The 13768-nt window shown below is 43.1% G+C and overlaps 1 protein-coding gene across 4 annotated transcripts in view; it reads right to left on the bottom strand.

Annotated features, from left to right (window-relative positions):
* Positions 1–9949: 9949 nt before the first annotated feature.
* Positions 9950–13768, bottom strand: part of sfmbt2 (Scm like with four mbt domains 2) — a 45690-nt gene continuing 41871 nt past the window's right edge. For all 4 annotated transcript variants that reach the window (XM_021577308.2, XM_021577311.2, XM_021577309.2 and 1 more), the window contains one exon: positions 9950–11353. In XM_021577308.2, the coding sequence (XP_021432983.2) occupies positions 11213–11353 (141 nt within the window). In that variant the 3' untranslated portion in view covers positions 9950–11212. The remainder of the gene's footprint in view (positions 11354–13768) is intronic.

The following is a 13768-nucleotide window of genomic DNA, read 5'->3' as shown; positions in this document are numbered from 1 at the left end:
GGAGATAGCCAGGCTGGTCTGTGCGACTCCCCTACTAAAGCCAATGCCATGCGTGAACACAGTACTGCGCTGGCAGTTTCATATCCATTTCTTCTGTTGTTCGTTAGTCATGCTATTGTTATGAAAACCCTTCACAATGTCATATCCCTTTTCTTTTTCATTTCCTATGACGTACTCTTATGGTGTAGGACATGGGAAATGTCTCTCTATATCAATTCAATTCAATTCATGGGACTTTATTGGCATGGGAAACGTGTTAACATTGCCAAAGCAAGTATATATCTCTCTCTCTCTCCATTTTTCTGTGGTATAACAAGAGATAGATTCTTTGAAAAAAGAAAATATGATTTTTGAATAATTCTGCTCTACACTGGTAGTCAATGCCCCTTACTGTTAGACATGATACAGTACATTCTTAGAAAAAAAGGTGCTATCTAGAACCTACAAGAGTTTACCAGGTAGGAAAACCCTTTGAAGAACCCTTTTGGGTTCCAGATATAAGCCTTTTGGGTTTCTTGTACAACCCTTTCTACAGATAGTTCTACATGGAACGCAAAATGGTTCTCCCGAGAACCAAAAAGGGTTCTACCTGGAACCAAAAATAGTTTCCCCCATGGGGACTGCTGAATAACCCTTTTGGAACCCCTTTTTCTAAGAATGTAGACCTGTGTCATTTTACAACCTCATCATTTATTTGTAATTTCTCTTCTTTTCTTTATTTATTATGACGTAACCTCTTGAAAAAAAACACCTATTCATTATTAAATTCATTCAATAAAATCCAAAAGATTCATCAATTCAGTAGATTCTGTTCCACTGAAAGAGGAAAGTATATTCATGTTTCAATTTTTAATCTCTGTCTACCCCCCTCATCTCTCTCTGTCTTTCTCTGCTTTTCTGCAGTAGCCTATAGCTGGGGGAATCTATTTTACATTGCCAGAAATGATCCTGTTTCATAGTGACCCAGGTGTGTTAAACCCCTAGAACTCCCTACACCATCAATGTCATAGTTTCCGGCTAAATGATACAGTCAGAGTTACGTTACATATGGATTTTGATGGAGTCATTTTGCTGACAAGTCATTTTGCTGACAAGCATAAAACTCCTCCATCCTTTTCCTGTTTAACGATACATTGTATTAATAAATGGTATTCTCAGAATCTCTCAACCAAAGCCTCACACCAAACTGCACTTATTAACATGAACCTATAATGGGGCAACTCTTTCATCTGTGCAAATCTCTTTTTGAGTATGTGAATGAATGGGCAAATAAATGATGCCTAGTGTGTGAGTTAGTGCACAGCAGTACGATAGAGCTATATTATCGACATGAGGAGAGTAAGGATGGGAAGATGGAGGACAGAGAGAGAGAGTGAGAGAGAGAGAGAAAAAGGGGAGGGGAGAAAGAGCAAGACAGAGACAGAGAGAGAGAGAAAGAGAGAAAGAGAGAGGGGGGAAAAGAGCGAGAGCGAGAGATAGAGAGGGGAGAGAGCGAGACAGAGAGAGAGAAAAAGAGAGAGAGAGAGAGAGAGAGAGAGAGAGAGTGGAGGGGAGGGGAACGTGTGTGATTTCAAAGTGTTGTTCCTTTGTACGGCTCACAGATACGGTACTGAGGGAGCCAGCCTGTACCTCTTTTACACACGTTGCCATGGAAACCAGCCCAGCAGCCAACCAGCAGCTGTAAGAATCCCAAGAAATTCCTCCACACATTCTCCCCCATAGTACCCCACCCCCATGCACACATACTACACACACACAAACACACACACGCAAGCATGCACACACACATACATACCCCCACACACACACATTGCTCACCATATACACACATGTAATACACACATTAACATCTCCCCCCATCCACAATTAGGGTTTCACTAATCCGGTAACTTTCCCCAAACCTGGTAAAATTCCCTGGTTTTCCAGAAAACATGGTTGGAAACATTCCGGAATCTGGAGGAAATAAGCAGGAAATCCGGAATCCTCCAAGTAGGTTTCTGGAAGACCTGGGAATTATGGGAAACTTTTTTGTAACTCTATCCACAACGCATGAAATTACCTAATTTAATAGTAAGCCCTCTATAGCAGAACCCCTGTAAAGGCTCTAGTAACCAGGGTCACACTTCTAGTAACCAGGGGTACCAGGGGTACTCCTCTAGTAACCAGGGGTACTCCTCTAGTAACCAGGGGTGTTCCTCTAGTAACCAGGGGTACTCTTCTAGTAACCTGGGGCTACCAGGGGTATTCCTCTAGTAACCAGGGGTACTCCTCTAGTAACCAGGGGTACTCCTCTAGTAACCTGGGGTACTCCTCTAGTAACCTGGGGCTACCAGGGGCACTCCTCTTGTAACCAGGGGTACTCCTCTAGTAACCAGGGGCACTCCTCTAGTAACCAGGGGCACTTCTCTAGTAACCAGGGGTACTCTTCTAGTAACCTGGGACACTCCTCTAGTAACCAGGGGTACTCCTCTAGTAACCTGGGGCACTCCTCTAGTAACCTGTGGCGCTCCTCTAGTAACCAGGGATACTCCTCTTGTAACCAGGGGTACTCCTCTAGTAACCAGGGGTACTCCTCTTGTAACCTGGGGCGCTCCTCTAGTAACCAGGGGCTACCAGGGGTACTCCTCTAGTAACCAGGGGTTCTCCTCTTGTAACCTGGGGCGCTCCTCTAGTAACCAGGGGCACTCCTCTAGTAACCAGGGATACTCCTCTTGTAACCAGGGGTACTCCTCTAGTAACCTGGGGCGCTCCTCTAGTAACCAGGGGCTACCAGGGGCACTCCTCTAGTAACCAGGGGCACTCCTCTTGTAACCTGGGGCGCTCCTCTAGTAACCAGGGGCTACCAGGGGTACTCCTTTAGTAACCAGGGGTTCTCCTCTTGTAACCTGGGGCGCTCCTCTAGTAACCAGGGATACTCCTCTTGTAACCAGGGGTACTCCTCTAGTAACATGGGGCGCTCCTCTAGTAACCAGGGGCTACCAGGGGCACTCCTCTAGTAACCAGGGGCACTCCTCTAGTAACCTGGGGCGCTCCTCTAGTAACCAGGGGCGCTCCTCTTGTAACCTGGGGCGCTCCTCTTGTAACCAGGGGTACTCCTCTAGTAACCAGGGATACTCCTCTGGTAACCAGGGGTACTCCTCTTGTAACCAGGGGTACTCCTCTTGTAACCAGGGGTACTCCTCTAGTAACCAGGGGCACTCCTCTTGTAACCAGGGGCACCCCTCTAGTAACCAGGGGCACTCCTATAGTAACCAGGGGTACTCCTCTTGTAACCTGGGGCGCTCCTCTAGTAACCAGGGGCACTCCTCTTGTAACCAGGGGCACTCCTCTAGTAACCAGGGGCACTCCTATAGTAACCAGGGGTACTCGGTCACACCTCTATCTGAGTTTGTATTTCAAGGGTATGTGGTTGACCTGCTGCTGCCTGCTGTGCTCATACACACACACACACACGCGTGCACGCACGCAGGCAGGCAGGCAGGCAGGCAGGCAGGCAGGCAGGCAGGCAGGCACAAACACACACACACACACGCAGGCAGGCAGGCAGGCAGGCAGGCAGGCAGGCAGGCACAAACACACACACACACACGCAGGCAGGCAGGCAGGCAGGCAGGCAGGCAGGCAGGCAGGCAGGCAGGCACAAACACACACACACACACGCAGGCAGGCACACACCCTTAAGGTGCATAGGGAGCAGCAGATGCTTGCACTGTGACCATAGTTCTATGCAAGACCGTAGACAAGGTCATTTACTGCATTTCTATACAATTTTAGAACAATAACATGCTATTTGGAGAAGAACAAAAACAAGCATAAATGACCCCAGCCATTATGACCTTGGCTGCTGTTGCTTCATTTTTCTTCAGTCCATCTACAGACACATATAAGCTATACAATTAGCCACTACACATTTCCTCAACACAGGGACTAAAATCTGTAATTCAACACGTACAGCGCAATCTGTTAGCAGAAATTAGCAGTTTTACAGCTAATTTACAGAAATTCTACCTATTTTGCCATGCGGTGGAAAGACATTTTTGCAGTTTTAAAAGCTAGTTTCCTGCAATTCTACACATTTTGCCATGACTTACGCCATGTTAATATGATATCTGAGTGAGAGTGACTAACAAAATCAGTGGGGGACCCCTGGTGGTCAAGACCCCTTGGCACATGCGCTGTGTGCCCGGTAGGTAATTCGGCCATAATTACTACGTTTAGTTAGCTGGTTAGACTAACTACACTAATGAATCCAATTGTAACAGTTTTAACTGACGGCGCTAAATGAGAGACTGTCAGTGAGTGGCGCATAACGAGGAAAACTGATGATGCACAACCACATTTTGAAATTGCACCTTGTGTATCAACTATTCTAACTCTCAATAGTAAGATGAGACCGGACTGAGTTCCCCCCCAAAAATGCAAAAAATAAAACTGAAAGTTGAGACCCACAGGCCTACAATGAGATGCACAGTGAGAACAGAAATAGGTAGACAAGCAAGGAAGCAACTACAGAGAAAACAAACCGCAAACTTTGACTTCGGGGAAACCACTACCATCTAACCATGTTGCCTATGAGCAAAGACAGACCAACTTTCATTACTGTCATTTTCCACGTGGAATGAAAAGTTACACATGCACTTACAGTACCAGTCAAAAGTGTGGACACACCAACTCATTCAAGCGTTTTTCTTTATTTGTACTATTTTCAACATTGTAGAACAATAGTGAAGACGTCAAAACTCTGAAATAACACATATGGAATCATGTAGTAACCAAAATATGTTTTATATTTCAGATTCTTCAAAGTAGCCACCCTTTGCCTTGATGACAGCTTTGTACACTGTTGACATTCTCTCAACCACCTTCATGAGGTATGCTTTTCCAACAGTCTTGAAGGAGTTCCCACATATGCTGAGCACTGCTTTTCCTTCACTCTGTGGTCCAACTCATCCCAAACCATCTCAATTGGGTTGAGGTCAGTTGATTGTGGAGGCCAGGTCACCTGATGCAGCACTCCATCACTCTCCTTGGTCAAAAAGCCCTTATACAGCCTGGAGGTGCGTTTTGGGTCATTGTACTGTTGAAAAACAAATGATTGTCCCACTAAGCGCGAACCAGATGGGACGGCATATCGCTGCAGAATGCTGTGGTTGCCATGCTGGTTAAGTGTGCCTTGAATTCTAAATAGATCACAGACGGTGTCACCAGCAAAGCACACCCACACCATCACACCTCCTCCTCCATGCTTCACGGTGGGAACCGCACATGTGGACATCATCTGTTCACCTACTCTGCGTCTCTCTCAAAGACCCAGCAGTTGAAACCAAAAATCTCAAATTTGGACTCATCAGACCAAAGGACAGATTTCCACCGTCTAATGTCCATTGCTCGTGTTTCTTGGCCCAAGCAAGTCTCTTCTTATTATTGGTGTCCTTTAGCAGTGATTTCTTTGCAGCAAGTCTCCTCTGAACAGTTGATGTTGAGATGTGTCTGTTACTTGAACTCTGTGAAGCATTTACTTGGGCTGCAATCTGAGGTGCAGTTAACTCTATTGAACTTAGGGTCTTCCTTTCCTCTGGGTCTTTCTTTCCTGTGGCAGTCTTCATGAGAGCCAGTTTCATCATAGCGCTTGATGGTTTTTGCGACTGCACTTGAAGAAACGTTCAATGTTCTTGGAACTTTCCGCATTGACTGACCTTCATGTCTTAAAGTAATGATGGAATGTCATTTCTCTTTGCTTATTTGAGCTGTTCTTGCCATAATATGGACTTGGTATTTTACCAAATAGGGCTTATCTTCTGTATACCACCCCTACCTTGTCACAACACAACTGATTGTCTCAAACGCATTAAGAAGGAAAGAAAGTCCACAAATTAACCTTTGACAAGGCACACCTGTTTGTTGAAATGAAGCTGGTTGAGAGAATGCCAAGAGTGTGCAAAGCTGTCATCAAGGCAAAGGGTGGCTACTTTGAGGAATCTCAAATATAAAATAGATTTTGATTTGTTGAACACTTTTTTGGTTGCTACATGATTCCATGTGTGTTTTTTTCATAGTTTTGATGTCTTCACTATTATTCTACAATGAACAAAATAGTAAAAATAAAGAAGAACCCTGGAATGAGTAGGTGTGTCCAAACGTTTGACTGGTACTGTATGTCCTGTACGTACGCACCGACACACACAGAAATGGAGCATGATAATTGGAATATGTCTTGTGTTAAACATCTGGGCTGATTACTCCAATAGGGTACAATACTGAGCAGCATGAGAGGGAAATGGGTTCAAAATGGATCGCGGGAGAGGGGGATGAGATAGAGTAGAGGAAGAGAGGAGAAAAGAAGAGTAGACGCTCTGTAATGTCCTGTCAGCTCTCAGTCTTGCAGGCTTTGAATTTCACTGACGCAGCGTGAAGCCTTAGTGATCACCATGAACACTATGACCTTAGAGAGATGGACAAAAAACCTTCAGCAGACCCCCTCCATCTCACATTAGGCCAACTACTGACAGATAGTCCTCTTAGGGAGGTTTAAACAGACCACACAACAACATCCCTTTATCGGAACAACAGGGAATAAATCCCACTCGTCTGTCTGAAATGGCACTCTATTCCCTATATAGTTCACTACTTGATAATGCACTTACCCATGGCTCTGGTAAAAAGCAGTGCCCTATGTAGGGAATGGGGTGCCATTTCAGAGGCACCCATTGTCTCGAATTGGATCTCTGTTACAGGTAATTAAAGAGAGTCCACAATAGTTGAAGTTGACCTCCTAGTGGAGCTGTAGTTTAGTTGTGTTCATTACTTGTAGCTTTAGCTAGCTGTCCTGTATGTCGTGCAGATATAAGATCTGCTTACTCTTACTCTGGTTCTGCCTGTATGAAGAGTTTGCCCTCCACTGTCCTTCTCCACTGGGTTCCATTGTACTGAGTTGGAAGCCTCCTTGACCTCTCTCTGTGTATGATTTGGTTCGAGCTCACCTTCAGTCTTATTGTTAGAGCTGAGGAAAGATGTGTTTGATATTTCTCATAATGGAGTGATGTATTTTTTGCCTCAAGAGGCTCACGACTCGTCTCTTTTCTCTGCTTGCTTTGGTTGGCTGGTTGGCAGTCAGCGGCGCATTAATAAATGATAAAGGAAATCAAAGGCTTACCAACAGCATGATTGGATACAAAATCTTGAATAATCAGTATATGTAGACAGTGCATATCATTTGAGAATAATGTCATTTTTGATTCTACCATTTTAAAGCATTTCATGAAAATGTTATTTGGTATGAAAGCCTAAAGACAAGCAGTGAAATTGAAATCCTTCTGACACTTCCTTTCTATTTTTCTACCTTTCCTACACTTCCCCCTTACACACACACACCTCCCTCCCCCTCTAACACACTTCTGTTGTGCTTCTCTGCTAATTATTTTTCAAAGGAGCAATTTATTTCAATGTTTATCATTTCATCCATTCCCCCAAAGATAACATCAGTGAATTCATTATCTTTGAGAGAGAGACGAGGGGGTCCAGAAAAAGATTCATATTGCATCTCTCTCTCTCTCTCTCTCTTTCCCATTTCAGATGCATCCTTCACTTTGTAAAGGCATATGGAAATGGGAGAGGAGCAGATGGTGATTTGGTCCCACGGGCAGTACAGATGACTTATGAATAATGAAGAATAGAGAGGAAATTGTTTGGCTGGTTACACAGAGGTGTGATGCTATAGATACACAGTCGTTCCACACAGATAAACCTTAATCAATAGTGAATCATTTCTGAATGATGATGCACCCACAGCGCCACTTCATATCTGTCTGCTTGAACTACTTGTTTATCAAATGGCTTCGTGACAATTAACGGAAGACAAGGTTCCTTTGAATTGCGCAGTTTTTTTTAATCAACTACTGTAATGTACAAAGTCTATTCCCTTTGGAAAAGTCCGTTACTTCAGCTTTATTGCGGGTGTATTTGACTAAATACTTTATTCAATCAAAACAAATCTAAATTGTATTTGGCACGTGCGCCGCATTCAACTGGTGTAGACTTTACTGTGAAATGCTTGCTTGCTTCCCAATGACGCAGAGTTTAAAAATAAAATGAAATAGTAACACAAGAATAATAAAACACATGAGAATGGAGCGATATCCAGCACCAGATCAATATGCAGAGGTACGAGGTATTTGAGGTAGAAACACTATATGGCCATAAGTATGTGGACACCTGCTCGTCGAACATCTCATTCCAAAATCATAGCCCCTTTGCTGCCATTCCCTCTTCTGGGAAGGCTTTCTACTAGATGTTGGAGCATTGCTTCGGGCACTTGCTTCTATTCGGCCACAACAGCATTAGTGAGGTCGGGCACTGATGTTGGGTGATTTTTTCAGCTTTTTCAGCACCTGGCGGTCCAGTTCTGTGTTCTTTTCTGGCCTACCACTTCATGGCTGAGCCATTGTTGCCCCTAGACGTTTCCACTTCACAGTAATAGCACTTACAGTTGACCGGGGCATCTCTAGCAGGGCAGAAATTCGACGAACTCACTTGTTGGAAAGATGGCATCCTATGACAGTGCCACATTGAAAGCCACTGAGCTCTTCAGTACGGCCATTCTACTGACAATGTTTGTCTATGGAGATTGCATGGCTATGTTCTGAATTTTATACACCCGTCAGCAACTGGTGTGGCTGAAATAGCCAAATCCACTAATGTGAAGGGGTGTCCACGTACACTATATAAACATAAGTATGTACATAAAGGTAGGGTAAAGTGACTAGGCATCAGGATAGATAAGAGTAAAATAGAGTAGCAGCAGCAAATTACGTGTAAAACTGTGTGTGTGAGCGCGAGAGTGATTGTGTGTGTAATGTGGATGTTGTGTCGTCCTGCGTGTGTGTGGGCATATGTAGTTTACGTGAATGTGCGTGGGTTTTGTGTGCAAGTGTCAATGTAGTGTGTGTGAGTGAGTGTGTATACTAACCAAGACGTTTACTGAAAACGGTATAGCCTAATAATTCTCTCATTTGATTGTCGTCCTTCTCTCTGAACGACCAGACCAGTGCTGTCGTGACCCAGATATAGGCCTGCTGCAATGGGAGTGCTATAGTGTGAGAGCACAGAGAGGTGGTTAACCACAGACACACATGGTTAACTCTTCTTCCTCTACGTGTTCTTTCCCAGGCCTGTACAGTCGATCACAGCTGAGTCCTGACACACAATACTACTGCTCGATATGAATGGAGTTATGTAGGTCAAGACATGGAAATGATCAAAGCCATTTAGAGATGACAAAATACTCTAGTTGTCTGTAGTTGCCAGCTCTCACTCTTAATGTTTGGGCTATTGTGTTCTCAAAAGATTCACTATTACATTCACTGTTAAAATACATTCAAATCATGGACTGACTTCAGAAGTTCGCCTGAAATTGCCACTTGTACATGAGTTTAAACAATTCTGCATTCATTTTTATTTAAACCAGTTAAATAGTTGTTTACTCCTCTGCAATCAAAATGTATCCAGTTTGTTTTCAGATACAGCTGCGAAAAGGGAAAATCATGCAAAACAGACGTTAGAAATTGGGTTGCCAAGCAACCCTTTGGAGGTAGCAGTTGATTAAACTGCTTTTCAGACTGGCTCAATCGAAAGTGTCAGAGTTGGTGTGTGTATGTGCTACTAAATTAATTCAACTGTGCCGTAACAGAAAATTGGTGAAGCACGACTCGTCTTACTGCTGTGAAATACTCTCATCCGAATATGTACTGCCTGTATTCAATTAAATGTATATTACATTAATAACATGTTACAGTCTTGGAAATACAACAGGCAAATCCAATCAGTGATGGAATGGTTATTACTACCCATGCACAGTACTTCCTGTGAGTTTATACATGGTTTACAATAAAACAAACAAAAAAACACCTTGATGAATTCTTCATCTCTATAAACACTAGAAAACAAAGCGTCATTACAACAATTCTGTAGAAATTTATTTTTCTTATCAACACTTATCAAAAATATCTGCACCGCGTTTTGCATAGATGGATACAATATATTTTACACAACTGTTTACATGATTGTTAGAACAACTTATTAAAACGTGAAAAACAACAAAAAAAACTATTTCAGGACTTTGGTCACATTGTAGATACTACCAACAAACTATCTATTTCTAAGCAACAGACTATCTGTTGATAAGCAACTGCTTGCTAAGGTTGGGGTAAGGTTTAGAATAAGGGTTAGTAGTTAGTTGAAATGTTACTGATAGCCTGTAGAGCATCTACAGATAGACTATTCAAATAAAGTGGAACCAAGATTTTGTACGACAACAAAAACTGCAGCAGACCTTCTATTTCCCTATTCACACAAGATAAAAAAGGGATCATTTAATAACAGGACTCAATTACTATTGACTGGAATAACTCATGAACATCCTTAAATACATATTTGGAACCAAAGACTTGGACATTTCAATAGCCTATCAACTCTAAATATATTTGTCTTACATCCAAATAAGATTCAATAAGGAATACAATAAATATTGCAAATATATTATTGTAGGTTACTAACCAATTTTCGTTAATCAAATATATTAAACCTAATTTACTTAAATATAACAAAGAGAGAAAACATTGAACAAATATTTAATAACATTTGTTCATAACTTAAAACGCTGTCAGGGCCATTAGTCTCAAACAGCATGTAAAAAAAAATAAGATTTTCCCCAAAAATAATCCTCGATTTCAAAATGTTCCGAGAAAATAATCCTCGATTTGGATCATCTTCTTCACAGATCTGTATTCCATATGGATTGACTCATATGTATCGTACTCAACCATTCACAGTTGACTGATCCTTCCACACAGTACTATGGAAATCTGAACCTTCAAGCCAAGCCAACCTTCTGCCTGTTGTCGCAGATGATGGTGACGTCCTGAGCTCCGTATGTGGGTAGCTCCTCTTCTGCTTCCTCTGACATCACTTCCTTCTCTATGTGACATCAGTAATCCACGGAAAAGTGGCCAGGTAATCCTTGTCCAGAATTTAAGAATTCCTAAGCGACAGCATTACCAGTTTTCCCACTTTCCTCCCAGCCTTCCAGACCAGGTAATCCCAGACTTGGCATTAATCGAAATCATCTCTCCTCCTCTTCCTCAGATGAAGGTGTACTGGGTCATCTCCAGACAGCCTGTTCCCTACAGGGTAAAGGTGCCAGGTGAGATGCCCAGGATCAGTTGGCGTACTGGGCATAGAAGGCCACCTTGACCCTCTCTATCTGGTGACACAGCTTGATGGCTGGACCCAGCTTCAGCTCCATACACTCCTGGACTGTAGGCAGGGTCAGCAACAACAACGCCTGGCCATCTATGTCCTGCAGAGAGAATGTGAGAATAAGATAAGAAAGAGACAATAAGGAGAGAGACAGAGAATAAGGACAGACACAGAGAGAGATAATATGGACAGAGAGAGAGAATAAGGACAGATACAGATAATACAGACAGAGAGACAGAGAATAAGGACAGACACGGAGAGATAATATGGACAGAGAGACAGAGAATAAGGACAGAGACAGATAATACAGGCAGAGAGACAGAGAATAAGGACAGAGAGACAGAGAATAAGGACAGAGAGAATGAGAATAAGGACAGCGAGACAGAGAATAAGGACAGCGAGACAGAGAATAAGGACAGAGAGACAGAGAATACGGACAGAGAGACAGAGAATACGGACAGAGAGACAGAGAATAAGGACAGAGAGACAGAGAATACGGACAGAGAGACAGAGAATACGGACAGAGAGACAGAGAATAAGGACAGAGACACAGAGAATAAGGACAGAGACAGAGAATAAGGACAGAGAGAGAGAATAAGGACAGAGAGACAGAGAATAAGGACAGAGAGACAGAGAATAAGGACAGAGAGACAGAGAATAAGGACAGAGAATAAGGACAGAGAGACAGATAATACGGACAGAGACAGATAATACGGACAGAGACAGATAATACGGACAGAGAGACAGAGAATACGGACAGAGAGACAGAGAATACGGACAGAGAGACAGAGAATAAGGACAGAGAGACAGAGAATAAGGACAGAGAGACAGAGAATAAGGACAGAGACAGATAATACGGACAGAGACAGATAATACGGACAGAGAGACAGAGAATAAGGACAGAGAGACAGACAGATAATACGGACAGAGAGACAGAGAATAAGGACAGAGACAGATAATACGGACAGAGAGACAGAGAATACGGACAGAGACAGATAATACGGACAGAGACAGATAATACGGACAGAGACAGATAATACGGACAGAGAGACAGAGAATAAGGACAGAGACAGATAATACGGACAGAGAGACAGAGAATAAGGACAGAGACAGAGAATACGGACAGAGAGACAGAGAATACGGACAGAGAGACAGAGAATAAGGACAGAGACAGAGAATACGGACAGAGAGACAGAGAATACGGACAGAGAGACAGAGAATACGGACAGAGACAGATAATACGGACAGAGAGACAGAGAATAAGGACAGAGACAGATAATACGGACAGAGAGACAGAGAATAAGGACAGAGACAGATAATACGGACAGAGAGACAGAGAATACGGACAGAGAGACAGAGAATACGGACAGAGAGACAGAGAATAAGGACAGAGACAGAGAATACGGACAGAGAGACAGAATACGGACAGAGAGACAGAGAATACGGACAGAGACAGAGAATACGGACAGAGACAGAGAATAAGGACAGAGACAGATAATACGGACAGAGAGACAGAGAATAAGGACAGAGACAGATAATACGGACAGAGAGACAGAGAATAAGGACAGAGACAGATAATACGGACAGAGAGACAGACAATAAGGACAGAGAGACAGAGAGAGGAAAGGATGACAATGTTAATGATAACGTGAAGAGAGAGTCTGTATATCAAACAAGAAAGTGTGTTGTTTTGGGGACATGTGTGTGTCTGCATGTATTTCAGCGTGTGTGCAAGCCTGGCCTGCTGAGGAGTGATGGACTCCATCCTAGCTGGAGGGGTGCTCTCATCATATCTATGAACATAGACAGGACTCTAACTCCTCTAGCTCCACAATGAGATAGGGTGCAGGCCAGGCAGCAGCCGGTTAGCCAGCTTAGTGGAGTCTGCCACTAGCACAGTCAGTGTAGTCAGCTCAGCTATCCCCATTGAGACCATGTCTGTGCCTTGATTTAGGTTGGGCAAAACTAAACATAGGGCTACTTAATGTTAGAGCTCTCACTTCCAAGGCAGTTAGTCAATGAACTAATCACTGATCATAATCTTGATGTGATTGGACTGAAACATAAGCCTGATGAATTTACTGTGTTAAATCAAACCTCTCCTGGTTACACTAGTGACCATATCCCCCGTGCATCCCGCAAAGGTGGAGGTGTTGCTAACATTTACGATAGCAAATCTCAATTTACCCCACAAAAATGACTGCATTTTCATCTTTTGAGCTTCTAGTCATTAAATCTATGCAGTCTACTAAATCACTTTTTATAGTTACTGTTTACAGGCCTCCTGAGCTGTATACAGCATTACTCACTGAGTTCCCTGAATTCCTATCGGACCTTGTAGTCATGGCAGATAATATTCACATTTTTGGTGACTTTGATATGGAAAAGTCCACAGACCCAATCCAAAAGGCTTTCAGAGCCATCATCGACTCAGTGGGTTTTGTCCAACAGGTCTCCGGAACTACTCACTGCCACAGTCATACTCTGGACCTAGTTTTGTACTGTGGAATAAATA

The sequence above is a fragment of the Oncorhynchus mykiss genome, chromosome 21, assembly GCF_013265735.2.
Source record: "Oncorhynchus mykiss isolate Arlee chromosome 21, USDA_OmykA_1.1, whole genome shotgun sequence".
NCBI lineage: Eukaryota > Metazoa > Chordata > Actinopteri > Salmoniformes > Salmonidae > Oncorhynchus > Oncorhynchus mykiss.
This window is presented reverse-complemented; position numbering and strand designations above follow the sequence as displayed.